Source organism: Folsomia candida, unplaced genomic scaffold, assembly GCF_002217175.1.
Source record: "Folsomia candida strain VU population unplaced genomic scaffold, ASM221717v1 Fcan01_Sc021, whole genome shotgun sequence".
NCBI lineage: Eukaryota > Metazoa > Arthropoda > Collembola > Entomobryomorpha > Isotomidae > Folsomia > Folsomia candida.
This window is the reverse complement of record NW_019091213.1, coordinates 738514-750628: the sequence shown is the minus strand read 5'-3', so window position 1 is coordinate 750628 and position 12115 is coordinate 738514. Positions and strand designations below refer to the sequence as shown.

Here is a 12115-nt window from a genome sequence, read left to right as displayed (position 1 = left end):
TAAACATTTCTTTACTTTACTGACTTTTGCATTTGTTAAATCTGAATAAAATTTATTGGGATTACGCGTTTGCTTAGATTTCAGTTCTTGCTTTATTCGCAATTCAAATTATTCCTCGCAATATGCAAATATACACTTATCCAACCATTGTAAAACGGATTAACAATAATACGAAGGGAAATTTGTGTTTGGTAATTGTCACCAGAATCTGGTGAGAGTAAATCAGAATTATGTATAATCATATAATAATAATAATCATAATTATCGCCGTCACTGTTCATCCACTTTTCACTCCACTTTTGACTTCATCTTTGTTGCTGACTGTGGACCTCACAGCATTGAAAGGAAACTGCATTCTGTTGATTATGCATGTGAACCAGAGATTGGTTGGTTGGTGGATGAGAGGAAGGAATCGTTAGTTAGTCGAGATTTGGTGACGATGATGATGAGATGAGCGGAAATGCGTTGGCGAAATTGCAACAATTTATGCTCTCAACTTAACTCGGCCACTCGTCGCTGCGATTTCTCTTTTGAATTCTGAGTGAATAGATTAAATAAAATGATTTTTTAAACTCACTTCTTCACTGTAGTGAAAAAAAATCAGACTTTTAAGAAATACCATTTATCACAATCAGTTCGTAGATTCTGTATAAATTCAGGGGTTCGAGGACCCAGTCCACCCAATCATGCTTCAAAGTGGCGATTCCTACGATGCTAAACATTAAAATGACCATTGTGACACATAGGCGAACCCAAAACCAGGTTTTGCAAGCACTCCCATCTCTCTGAAATTCATAGGAAAATTTGTTAAATAAATTTCCACCCTAATTTCGATAATTATTAAACAATGCTAATTAGCCTAAACTTTGTAACAAAATAATAATGGTCAACTCACATTATTCGACGCTCTCATAAGGAGGCGGCATAGCCAAACTTCTAGGCACATGTAAAGAATGTAGATAACTCCTGTGATAACCAGTGTCGCTATTGTGAGTGCCAGATAGTGCTCTAAATACGCAAAAAAAACATTTATCCATTAGCCATGGTCGTGGATAATTGCCACAAAATAGGCAAAAGTCTTCAAATTTCTCCCATTGTTTTGAAACCCTAGGAGTTTCGAGTTGCAGGAAGCTATAGGATTACCACGATGGCAATTAACGTGCTTATTTTATCATAATGAAAGCACCACAACACGATTCCTTCCTTGCATCATTACACACAACGACGTGCAAGAAGATCTTTGCGGGCTTATTGTGTGCATTTCGTATTCTCATTACGAGTTTTAATGGGAAAAACTTACCATGTTGTTCTTCCACTGCTTTATTACTCTGCTTTAGAATTTCTAAAATGTGAGCCGTCAGATTGGCTGCTGCGGCTGAATCATGCGTCGCTATCTCCGTCCCATTAAACTGCGAATCCGCTGCGGTCTCTGATTCAATTCAAATTAAGCAAAAACTATATTTCGTGTTTCAAGTAGCCATTCATTTCCACTCCTCAGTTTAGAATATACCACGTGCGGGCTGATTAACGTGATGCAACCCAACTTTGACTAAATAATTTCTCACGACGACTTATAACGACTACTGTAAAGTGTCAATCGACAACATGTAGCAATTACTTTACTAGTTCGTGATGTGTGCAAATACGTACGTACTTTCATACATACATCCATAGCATTGAGTACTTGATACGTCCAGAAAACCATATCAAGCATGTATGATGGATAGTGTTTAGCTGATAAAAAGTGAATTTCCATTTCACTCCGTTCTTTCACAAAAAGTTCTCAAGAAGCACACATTGCATTGCATGTGAAAACTTGTGCAAAAAGTACATATTTTCAGCAGCCAATTGAAAGAAACCAACTTATTCTGGCAAGAGCAACCTTCAGTGATGATAATAATTAGGCACAATAATAATACATATATCGCATTATATCGCATTAATTATTGTTAACTGGCTGACTTGAGCCTGTTGCTCACCATTTGTGGTTATGTACTCCGTCTCAATTTCATACTCCTGAAACTCCTGGACGTCGTATACGACGAATCGTAATGTGGTGCTCAAAAATACGATAACCTGAAAAATATGACGATTAAAAATGCAATGAATCCATTTTATTATTAAACAATTTATTAATGCGTTCGTTACAACGATACCGTTATAACGGACACAAGGAAAAACTACAAATTATTATTGATTGATGCTTACCAAATCTGCAATTGCAATAATTTTGGCACCTTTTTGAAGAGAATATCCGAAAAGTGGATGAAACATTGTCACACGAGTATGAATTTATAAACTGGCAAGAATGAATTCTCCCTTAACGCACACAGCCGAGTTTGTACTTGTTTTGCAAATAAAGGGTTGATTTGTATCGCTCGTAGCAGTTGGTTTAATATTGTTTATCTCACCAACTTGTGCTTAATAGGTTCACAAAATATTTAAACTTGGAGAAACTTTACGAGAGATTTAAGAAAGCTGAGAGCACAGGAAGGGTTGATCACAAAGAGTTAACAGGACGAAAGAAGCACGATATTCCCGTTAATGTGCTTCACTGCACACGCTATTTATTATTATTATTTGAGCTTTGACTCGTCTGAATCCTAGTATCTTTGTCGACACGACTTATGCTGAGTCGAGGCTGGCGTGGTATCCACCTAACGAAGATGAGAGTGGAACTAAATCACCGGATGAAAAGTGACTTGTATTAAAGTTGATGATGAGATTGGGATTTTGCTACTTGTTGCAGCACATCAATCCATATTAGCTAACTGCTCCTCCACTTGCTTTCCTTTCGATGCATACAATCACAGTTTTTGTTGCTGGTTTCTCATCCACAGCAGCGTTCGTGTAGTCGTTATGGGTCGGTTTATGTTGGCGTCGTCGTCGTCGTTGTGGGTTGCCGTGGGAGGGCTATATTCCCCTTGGTTGTACATTTCCATCCACCCTTCCACCAGCTCAACCATCCTTCTGATTGTTGCTCTTTACTCTCAGCTAATGCATCGTTAGTGTCAAAGTTAGTTGCTCTTTTATTACCACTTAACTTCATTATTAAATAGATTTTTACACCTTTCGGTTCCCTCTGGGTTAGATTTATCTCGTGTGAGCAGGAAAATGGAGCGGCGCAGAAAGAAGGAAAACCTGTAGAGTGAACCATTGGTTTGTGGATTGGCAACTTATAATTGGTAGAATTTATATGTGTACATGTATGTATGCACAATTTACAATCGAACTCGGCTCCAAAATTCGCAGTAAAATTTTGAGTTATTTTGATTATATTAGACTAACTGTTATGTCATTGAGATTCTTCTGTCTTGACCATTGTGAATCATTCTCATATGCATGTGCATCAATTAAGTAAGTTGAGAGAATAAAAGTATCTGAGGCACTGGTCTTATTTATTAAAAAAGAGAGGAGTAGTAGGGAATTTTGCAAAAGTTGCGTAAACGGTTTATACATGAGAATGGCTTCCATAACACGAAATGACGTCTTTGCTGAATTAAGGCATGATATTATGCAGAAAGAAACGGGGTAAGAATCACGGCCATGAGCAGAAAGCATTTGGTGGTATCATCATACAGATATGCACAACCTGATTGGGAACGACATTGTTGTTCTTCTCAACACGTTTGGCTAGGATGCGCACTGGCAGACAGATAAGATTTCAGCAGGAATGGCAATGATAATTGTTCTCAACCAGAACTACAGCCCTGTATGCATTCAGCTTTTAGTTGCACGTTTACAGAAAATCTCCGTGACTGGTACTGCCTGTCATTTGGCTAACCTCTAGAATACCGTCGACATTAAACCTCCTCAGCCATCGTCTTCTGGCCCAAGCGAGTATGATGTACACACTTTTGCCAAGATATTGAATGCAATCTCTCTTGTCTTGCTCCCTGTCATCGTTCATCATTCGCAACACTTGACAATTTCCAAGATGTGGCGAGATAAGTAGTGGCTAAATAATCCAAATAGTTGGGTTTTTGTGCATCAAATGATTTCATGCTTATTCTGAGTAAAATGTGGTACTTATGAATGTGTAGAGATCACCTCTAATTATAAATACATTATCATAAATATTATTTTTATAAGTACGAATTTCATATTTTTTATATGGAGCAAAAGTAATTTATGAAACACATTTTTCCTCAGCTACATATTTCCGACCTGGCTTTCGTCATTTCAAGGTTAATTACTTTGTTAGTCTGAGAAGCTGAAATTTATGTGCAATTGATTTGTCTACTTGACCATGACTAAAAGCTGATTCACATACATGACTGTACACATATGTATCTATGAATTAGTGAGATGGTTGTCAAATCAGGTTGTCACACACTTGAACAAAATACACTTAAAAAGCTACTGCACAACTCCAGCATAATGAAATTTAGTACATAAGTATTTTTTATTGTCCCTCGAGGAAACTGTTGCAAAAGGGCTTTTATAACCCTACAAGGAACCTCACTGTAAAAATGCTCACTCTGAAATGAGAAAAATGTAAAGAGTAACACGAAATGACTTTCATGTTACACGACGGCAATTGCAGGGCATATGTACGACCTGCTAAATTGTAACAATGTTGTGAATAATAGAAAGCATGGGCTGTGACCAAAAAACAGCTCGTGCCACCCTGTTGTCAAAATGTCAGCAATTCTAACTTCAAAAAGAGACATGCCCTGATTAAAAGTCAAATACTGTGCTTCATTTTCCATGTCATTGATTAAGTGGGTGGGATAATGGGAAGCACTTTCTAACAGTGGTGTGATGTTACGCGTGTTATTATTGGGCTACAATTTATATTTTGTAGGTTGATCGGATTAACAGATGCAGATACAGATAGTGAGTGATAATGGGTCCAAAGATTTCCATTTCAGTACCTCGATGCGTATACCTATATATTCAAATTTCTACACACACAACCACATTTTTTTCAAACTGTATTAAGGGGCTGATATAAAGTATTCGATTTCTATATACGCAGCAGATTGTCACATTTTCTCAATGCACGCACTAAACTCACCGTTAACTTATTGACATGTCCAGTACACATTATGCACCGTTATGTCTAATTTCAGAAAACGAAATGCATGTACATACATAATTCAATAATGAATGCTCACTCAATGTCTTCTTTTTCTTCATATGCAACACAAGTTCACGAAGAAGGCTATATAATACTTCCGAAAATGTCAAATTACGTTTTAAAGTCAGAAATCGACACTACGTTCCCCATTTCTAACGTTCAACAAAATGTTGCTCAATACATTTTGGAAAAAGTAGATTATTTTGTCAAACGTGGAGGTGGCGATCTGCCGTGTGTAGTAAGTCTGCTTTTGTAAATAGGTAACATGCAATAATAAATAACACTTACATAGTTTTTGTAAAAAAAAACAGGGTGATTCCACCACTGATGAAGTCTTCAAATACAAAGGTCAAAGTCAAAGTGACCAGGCTCACAGAATGATATATGTTGTTAAAATTGTTACCGTTTCATTTCTTGCGCGTATGTTTGGATAGACATTTCATGGAGATATAAATATGTGCAAGTGAAAGTAAAATCATATTTATTCGTACCAGTGAATTAAATGGTTTATTGCAGAGTTCAAGTATTTAAAAATTACAGAAAATTTGTCAAAAAAAACTGACCAGAGTATTATGACAATTTGTATCATACAAGCCCACGTCCAACTATAAATAAAATATTGCACATTTTAATTAATCGTTAAGTAATCTTGCGAGGGAAAGAATTTCAGTTTGATGCAGTAATACAAATTTTGAAATATTCACAATTTTGGAATACTTACATATTAGTTTATGCTCAGACGCAGACGATATGCACAATTTGATGCCAGGTGGTTTATACTTTTTAACAACATGTATCATTCAAAAAACACAATTACTTCCAAAAAGACCTGGAGCCATTGTCTCGCCGAGTCGCAACTTGGCTTATCACGAAGGGCTTCCGTCATGGAGACACTGTACTCTACTCTTCTCACGACGGATCAAAACTGCACATTTTTCTACTTGCAGTTTGGCGAGTTGGTGGAATAGCAAGGGCATCTTATCCCGAAGATTATGGTGGTAGGTTGGCACACGTCAACTAAAATCTCAGTTTGCATGTACGCATCCTAGAAAAATGGTTTGATTTTATTTAAAATTGCAGATGAACTGGTTGAGAGAATTAAGGAATCTCATGTCAAATGGATTTTATGTGATGAGCCATACGTGACAAATAACCTGGAGGCAGTGAGAGAAATACCATGGGATGTTCATGTCATTGTTGCTGGACTGAGCAATTCCAACAACAATTCAACGGTCCCATTGCATGAGTGCTTTTCATTGTGTGACATATTCCAGATCGAGGCTGAGGATGGTAAATGTGTGCCGTCTGACACATTATTATTGGAATATAAATACTAATAGTTTTTGGTTCAGCGAAAGCCGCTGGACACAAATCACTGCTGATGAGTACCGTTACGGCCACCATGAATGACATTGCGCTCATCCTTCAAACTAGTGGAACGACGGGAAAGAGCAAAGGGGCCGTTTACACGCATGATCGCCTCTTGAAAAATATTGTAAGATATGCGTTTTGCGGACCGTTTCATCATCAAAGTAATAAAAAAATGGATTTTTTTCAGGTAATTTTCCAGCAAATTCCTTTCACTGATGAGCCACGAGACCCATTTTTACTCACATCACGATTAACACATTTTACAGGAAGTGTAATTCCACTTGCATTTTTTGCAGCAAATCGCAGGATCCTTATCAGCCCAAAGCCTACCGTGAACAATATTTTGGGAGACATTATCATGCACAAGGCACGGTTATTATTTAGAGCAACTGAATTGTAAGCTTTTCTGGAAATCTAAATAGACATTTGTAAATTTTAGGTCAGAGGGTTGCTCGCATTTCCAAAGTTCCTTCTGGCACTTGCCACTGAGACAGAGACGAAGAATCATGACATGAGTTCATTGAAGTACGCTGTCACCGCAGGGCAAGTGGTTGGACCTTCGTTCGTGAGATCCGTGCGAGCAATTTCTTCCCTGACCTCATTGTACGTAATTTATGGGATGACGGAAATTGGACTCATATCTGTGAATGCAGACTGGAGCGCTTTGCATCAGCACAATGTGCACAGAGCACTGAATGGTATTTACTTACAATATAAATACTATATGGAAATATTTAAACGTTTCTCTCAAATTTTTAAGCTCGATTAAAAATCGTCATGTAGAATTTCCGGCCTTTAGTTGTGGAAAACTAGCTCCTGGGAATGAGCTGCGAGTGAAGGATATTGACACTGGGGTAGACCTAGGCCCAGGAAAAATTGGCGAATTCTATTTTCGGTCTCCATATGCGTTTGCTGGATATTTTAGAAATTCACTAGAGGTCCGACTTGTTTAAATGACGTAACGTCCATGCCATGTCATCACTCTGATTTGATTAATAATTTATTGCAGGTAACAAAGGATAGTTTCCACAATGATTGGATTCCCACTGGTGATGTAGGATTTTATGACGAAGAAGGTTTTATTTACATCAAGGATCGGATAAAGGAGATCTTCAAATACTTCAATAATCACGTAATGCAATCAAACGCGTGTTTAGAAAATTGAAATATGTGAATAAGTTGAATGTAATCATAACTAGATTTGTCCGAGTGAGCTTGAAAATGTTCTGCTCAGGCACCCAAATGTTGCTCAAGCTTGCGTTGTGGGAGTGCCCGATCCTGAAGGCGGAGACATGATACCCAGAGGCTTCATAGTTCCTAAAAACATGCAAGATGTCAATTGTACCGCAGAAGAAATCGTCGAGTTTGCAAATAGTACGTCACTTCTTTGATACACATATGGACACAATTTTTTAAGTTTTTCTTATTTTGTGGCAGGGCAATTACCAAATTATAAGCATTTTCGTGGAGGTGCCTACTTTGTCAAGGTATTCGAAGAAAATGGTACAAACCCATCTCAATGAACATTTTTGATACTCTATTCATGTACACAGCAACTTCCTCACGGGAAAACAGGAAAGACTTCTCGACAACTCGTGCAGCAATTACAAGTTTATTAATTGTTAATTATATTTATTTATGTAGTGGGTATTTAGTATTTAGACCACTTTTTTGCATAATTGACGTTGGATACTAGCAAAGTAAGAAGTAGATACCTAAATGTTTTAATGATAAGGCGCAAAAACTGTATGTACATTGAATAGTATTGAAAAATTTGCTATATAAACTGCAACATAGAAGATTCGTACCTTTGGATTTAGAATTTTTATTCCAATTTTTTGCTAAAATCCATTTTTTGCTCGAGTCATTGCTCATTCAGACTTTTCAATTGTTCGTTAATGCTCTATAAGGGGCTCATTGCACCGTCATGTCCAAAATGGTGTTCAATCTCAAGGGCGTCAGAAGAAGTTCGACATCGAGGGTGCCATGATTAGGATGATTTTGGGTATCCCGAGTTCTTGGGGTGTGTAGGAGCCCCGAGAATAAATCTACCTTTAATGTTAAATGAATGAAGTATTCTTACATCTGGTTGAAGTCGCCACACAAGTGCAACGGCAACTTTTGGCACTTCATTTTTCTCCCTCGGTGGACTTCAATTTTTGCACAAGAGATCGCTATCAGTGCGCTCTTGAGCAATTTTTCCACACTTTTCTCATTTGTGGGTATTGTAATCCTGGACGGCCAAGTATTTTGGAATCTCTTCAAGCCACCGTGTTTGAGATCCTCTTCCAGGTGAGCACTAACCTGGTCACCAGTACAAAAGGGGTTTCTGAGATGAATCGCCAATTCATCCTTGAAGTTATCAAGGAAGGTCAGCAATACTATGCAAGAGGTCCAAGCAGCTTGCCGCGTATCTACATTTAATTGGATAATGATAATACACTGGTTATTATTTCAGCTCACGTACCAAATTCGGCGAAAAAGAAGTATTTGTCACACCAATTGAACCATCTTTTAACAGCACCAAGCAGCGATGTTGGTGCCAAGTCCTACACGTTCGACGAGGTTATTCAGGATCAAGAGAAAGTCGCAGAGGGCTCCAGAAAAAATGACGATAGGGTTGCCATTTTAAGTGACGTTATTCATGTGGTATGACGAGTACTTTCTACATAAGTATTTATTAGCAGGATTATTAGTGTGAATCTTACTTACTTTTTGGGTTGTAAATTTTGTTGTTGTATTGCCAATTATCTAGATGATTAGTGAACCCATGCTACCCGAGGATGTCTTTCAAGCATTATCAACATCAATTAGAAATGGCAGCCGAAACTGGGACAACATTCTCTTCTTGATCACTGCTTGGATAGGGAGGCTGGAATTCGAGGCGGCTTCCGTGTTGAAAAAGATGATCAACATTCTAATGCGAGAATGCGTCCAATCTCAGAACGAAGAGCTCGTTTCCCTTGCCTTCATTCTGGCCCGACACTGCTCCCTCGTTGCTCCTACCACGCCCAAGATTTTCCCACGCTATCAAATCTGGTACTCGGAAACGTTTAGCGAGCCATAGTCACCTGCCAAAGATGTGGACACGTTCACCTTCCTCTCCAGTTTACTCGCTCGATGGAATCCGTTCGAACCCAGTTGTTTTCTCCAAACGCAGGCAATCTTTCGACCTTTCATCCCAAAGACAGAGGAATGCAGAGCTATGTGGAAGTTGTATGAGGACCTCGCCAGAGAACGTGTGGCTGAATATAATGAAGTTGAGGAAGCCATGGCACTGGAGCCTAACCTTAATAATCCGGTAGCTTCAGTTTCCTTGGTCCTCCTCCTTGTGCAATCTTGTCGTGACTCGATAAATATTCAAGGAATATACAAGGAATCCTCGTTATAGGCCTCGGAACCATTCTTTCTCAGGGTCCTATGAAATTTTATTTACAAAACATGTTAGTTCAAGACCCTTATTCGCATACTACATATGTGGGACATAATTTCTATTTTCAATAGCAAGTGAAAATATTTTTGTAGTAGTCACACATTCACACATACATACTTCAGGAGTGGACACCGGGGTTGGAGGGGGAACCGGAATTGTCGACCTGAGAGCCCTGAGAGCTAATTCTTCCTTCGCTTAGAAACACAGAAAATGGAACCAATAGCATGAAAAATTCCTGGAAAGTTATGTAATATGCACGAAACAGACGATTATGTCTGAGCCGTTTTTGCAGCACTGTACCATAGTATCAAACAAGGTGGCTATTTCCTATGTTATTCCTGCCTGATGTACCATAATAATTATGGTATAATTAAGCTGTTATATTATATATTATATTATATATATATTATTATATATTATATATTGAGCGTACTCACGTCAACCTTCGCATATCTCGCATATCTCGCAAATTGAGCATAGCAACATAACTTGCGAAGTTTTGCGAGATATGCGAGATTTCGCAAAAAATTTGCTGGAAAACCATGGGATTTTTTTCCGCAAATTTACCCAGCAATTGAGCATGTCCTTATTTCGCAAAATTATTTCGCAAACTCATCTCATCATCTCCAGCAGGAGAAATTAAAGAAATCCATGGAAACAATACCAAAATTGGTGGTTTTCAATAGATTTGCGAGATTAGAGAGATTTGCGAACTCATATTTTGCGAATCCCCTCACGACAGAAATATTTTGATCTTCGCAAGTTTGCTAAATGAGTTGCGATGCGAAATAAGAAGTTGTCGTGAGTACGCCCATTATATATTAGCTGATATATTTGTTGTTTGTTTCCAATCGCAGCTTCTTCACGACGGGGAGATGGGGATAAAGGATTACGAAAGGACACGAAAGATTCCCCTCAGCGTGGGTCAAATGTTCCTGTAAAAAGTATTTCACAGACCAATTTGTGCCGGCTCTCCTCAGAAAGCCGTGAATAAATTTAGATTTTGTATTTGCATAGCAAATTGCTCTCTGGAGATTGCAAATGAATTTTTGAGCACGCAGTCTCACGCTTGCATCTCCTACCACGTAATTCGAGAGTGAGATTTGCGAGTGACCAACTAACCAAAGAGCCTTCCACCTACCTTCTCGTTTCGCTTTTGCTTCTACAGCTTTGCACATGTAGAATTTTTGCGTTTGTGTGAGTAATTCTCTTAATAAATACAAGTCTTTGCAGGCCTGGGGGACAGCCACTTCGGACGCTCGGTTCCGACTCATTGAAGCCCCTTGAATCAAAAGGGTCATAGTCCTCGAGAGATGTACGCTGCGTACAAAACGCCCAAATGAAAAGCCCATTTGGAAAATATTCCACTTCTGCTGCTGCTGATTCTTGTTTCCATTTCATGAATTTGTAATCAGGCTTTAGGAACTTTTGTGATCTCATTTCATTACTAATAAGTGAGCGAGTGCGACCTTTCTCGCCTTGACTCAGTCAGTGTTGAGATGTAAATATTACAGTCGTCGTGTTGGTGGTGTGCTGAACAAATTTTTGTCTCAATTTAATTTGCATGCACTTCACATAGCGATTTTATTACGGTTTTATGCCGGAGAATTGTTTGTCTCACTCACGGAGAGTCATCAGTCAAGTAGCATATTCACAACGCGGTAATGAATATTTATGGGGTGTTTATACCCCTGCATGACAACGACGGGTGTGACTCTTTAAATAATGGCACCCAACTTTGTTAGAATCCATCGACACGGTCAGTGGTGGAGGTTAATATAAAGGTCTCCAGAATGCTTTGTTGGTGTCGCAATGAAATATTTCTTACAATGGAACCTTTTTTCAAGCTACACGAGATAAGCTTAGTGACCTATGCTAAAAAATCAAGCTAAAAATTAGAAATGACGTGGTACTTATCTTTCCGTTGAATGGGCACTTGGAGGTCAAATATTTGAAGGCAAAGTTCACAGTAGCGGCCTGATTTTTTCTCAAGCGGGCGAGCGGAGGAGGAGTGAAAATTTTCTCCTCGAGGTCACTCCGCTGCCTTCACTCTCGCGCTAGTTTCGTTCATCAATAGTATGCAATCAATATGCAATTCCAAAAGTATACAACGAAATGTGGCAATAAAAATAAGTCAACTTTACGGATTATGATTTCTAATTAATTAATACACTAATTAATTAGACGCACTTATGTATAACTTATAGAACCCATCGTCACTTTTTCAT

The 12115-nt window shown here is 38.4% G+C and overlaps 3 protein-coding genes and 1 long non-coding RNA gene across 5 annotated transcripts; 2 read left to right on the top strand and 2 right to left on the bottom strand.

Moving 5' to 3' along the window:
- Positions 1 to 73: 73 nt before the first annotated feature.
- On the bottom strand, positions 74 to 2781 carry LOC110858445. Its single transcript, XM_022107230.2, has 6 exons — positions 2209 to 2781; positions 1980 to 2076; positions 1301 to 1429; positions 896 to 1008; positions 620 to 785; positions 74 to 537 (listed from the first exon to the last, which is right to left on the bottom strand). Exons 1-6 carry the CDS (start codon positions 2272 to 2274, stop codon positions 485 to 487), a joined length of 624 nt encoding a protein of 207 aa, XP_021962922.1. The 5' UTR covers positions 2275 to 2781; the 3' UTR covers positions 74 to 484.
- A 2264-nt stretch (positions 2782 to 5045) lies between these two features.
- LOC110858641 (luciferin 4-monooxygenase-like) lies at positions 5046 to 8254 on the top strand. 2 transcript variants are annotated; one of them, XM_035858815.1, is made up of 10 exons: positions 5153 to 5321; positions 5395 to 5431; positions 5911 to 6373; positions 6436 to 6578; positions 6642 to 7152; positions 7238 to 7392; positions 7464 to 7586; positions 7654 to 7828; positions 7892 to 7941; positions 8008 to 8254. In XM_035858815.1, exons 5-10 carry the CDS (start codon positions 6966 to 6968, stop codon positions 8071 to 8073), a joined length of 756 nt encoding a protein of 251 aa, XP_035714708.1. In that variant the 5' UTR covers positions 5153 to 5321; positions 5395 to 5431; positions 5911 to 6373; positions 6436 to 6578; positions 6642 to 6965; the 3' UTR covers positions 8074 to 8254. The 2 variants fall into 2 exon arrangements, with proteins under 2 accessions (XP_035714707.1, XP_035714708.1); XM_035858814.1 differs by lacking the exons at positions 7238 to 7392; positions 7464 to 7586; positions 7654 to 7828; positions 7892 to 7941; positions 8008 to 8254 and having other exon boundaries at positions 5046 to 5321; positions 5911 to 6081; positions 6164 to 6373; positions 6642 to 6927.
- On the bottom strand, positions 5571 to 5918 carry LOC118438472. Its single transcript, XR_004836819.1, has 2 exons — positions 5805 to 5918; positions 5571 to 5688 (listed from the first exon to the last, which is right to left on the bottom strand). It is a non-coding gene; the product is annotated as an uncharacterized LOC118438472 (long non-coding RNA).
- Positions 8255 to 8788: 534 nt separating the features above from the next.
- On the top strand, positions 8789 to 9682 carry LOC118438450. The gene is made up of 3 exons (XM_035858762.1): positions 8789 to 8825; positions 8913 to 9103; positions 9210 to 9682. Exons 1-3 carry the CDS (start codon positions 8789 to 8791, stop codon positions 9519 to 9521), a joined length of 540 nt encoding a protein of 179 aa, XP_035714655.1. The 3' UTR covers positions 9522 to 9682.
- The last annotated feature ends 2433 nt before the right edge of the window (positions 9683 to 12115 follow it).

Bases quoted from the DNA above. Each gene is read 5' to 3' on its own strand.
- LOC110858445 (XM_022107230.2), bottom strand. From the start codon at position 2,274: ATGTTTCATCCACTTTTCGGATATTCTCTTCAAAAAGGTGCCAAAATT. The intron at 786-895 runs GTGAGTTGACCA...TATGAATTTCAG, and splicing joins TTATGAGAGCGTCGAATAAT to AGAGATGGGAGTGCTTGCAA. The intron at 538-619 runs GTATTTCTTAAA...CTATTCACTCAG, and splicing joins CGAACTGATTGTGATAAATG to AATTCAAAAGAGAAATCGCA.
- LOC110858641 (XM_035858814.1), top strand. From the start codon at position 5,088: ATGTACATACATAATTCAATAATGAATGCTCACTCAATGTCTTCTTTT. The intron at 5,322-5,394 runs GTAAGTCTGCTT...AAAAAAAAACAG, and splicing joins GTGGCGATCTGCCGTGTGTA to GGTGATTCCACCACTGATGA. The intron at 6,579-6,641 runs GTAAGATATGCG...GATTTTTTTCAG, and splicing joins ATCGCCTCTTGAAAAATATT to GTAATTTTCCAGCAAATTCC.
- LOC118438450 (XM_035858762.1), top strand. From the start codon at position 8,789: ATGAATCGCCAATTCATCCTTGAAGTTATCAAGGAAG. The intron at 8,826-8,912 runs GTCAGCAATACT...TTATTATTTCAG, and splicing joins CCTTGAAGTTATCAAGGAAG to CTCACGTACCAAATTCGGCG. The intron at 9,104-9,209 runs GTATGACGAGTA...CCAATTATCTAG, and splicing joins TAAGTGACGTTATTCATGTG to ATGATTAGTGAACCCATGCT.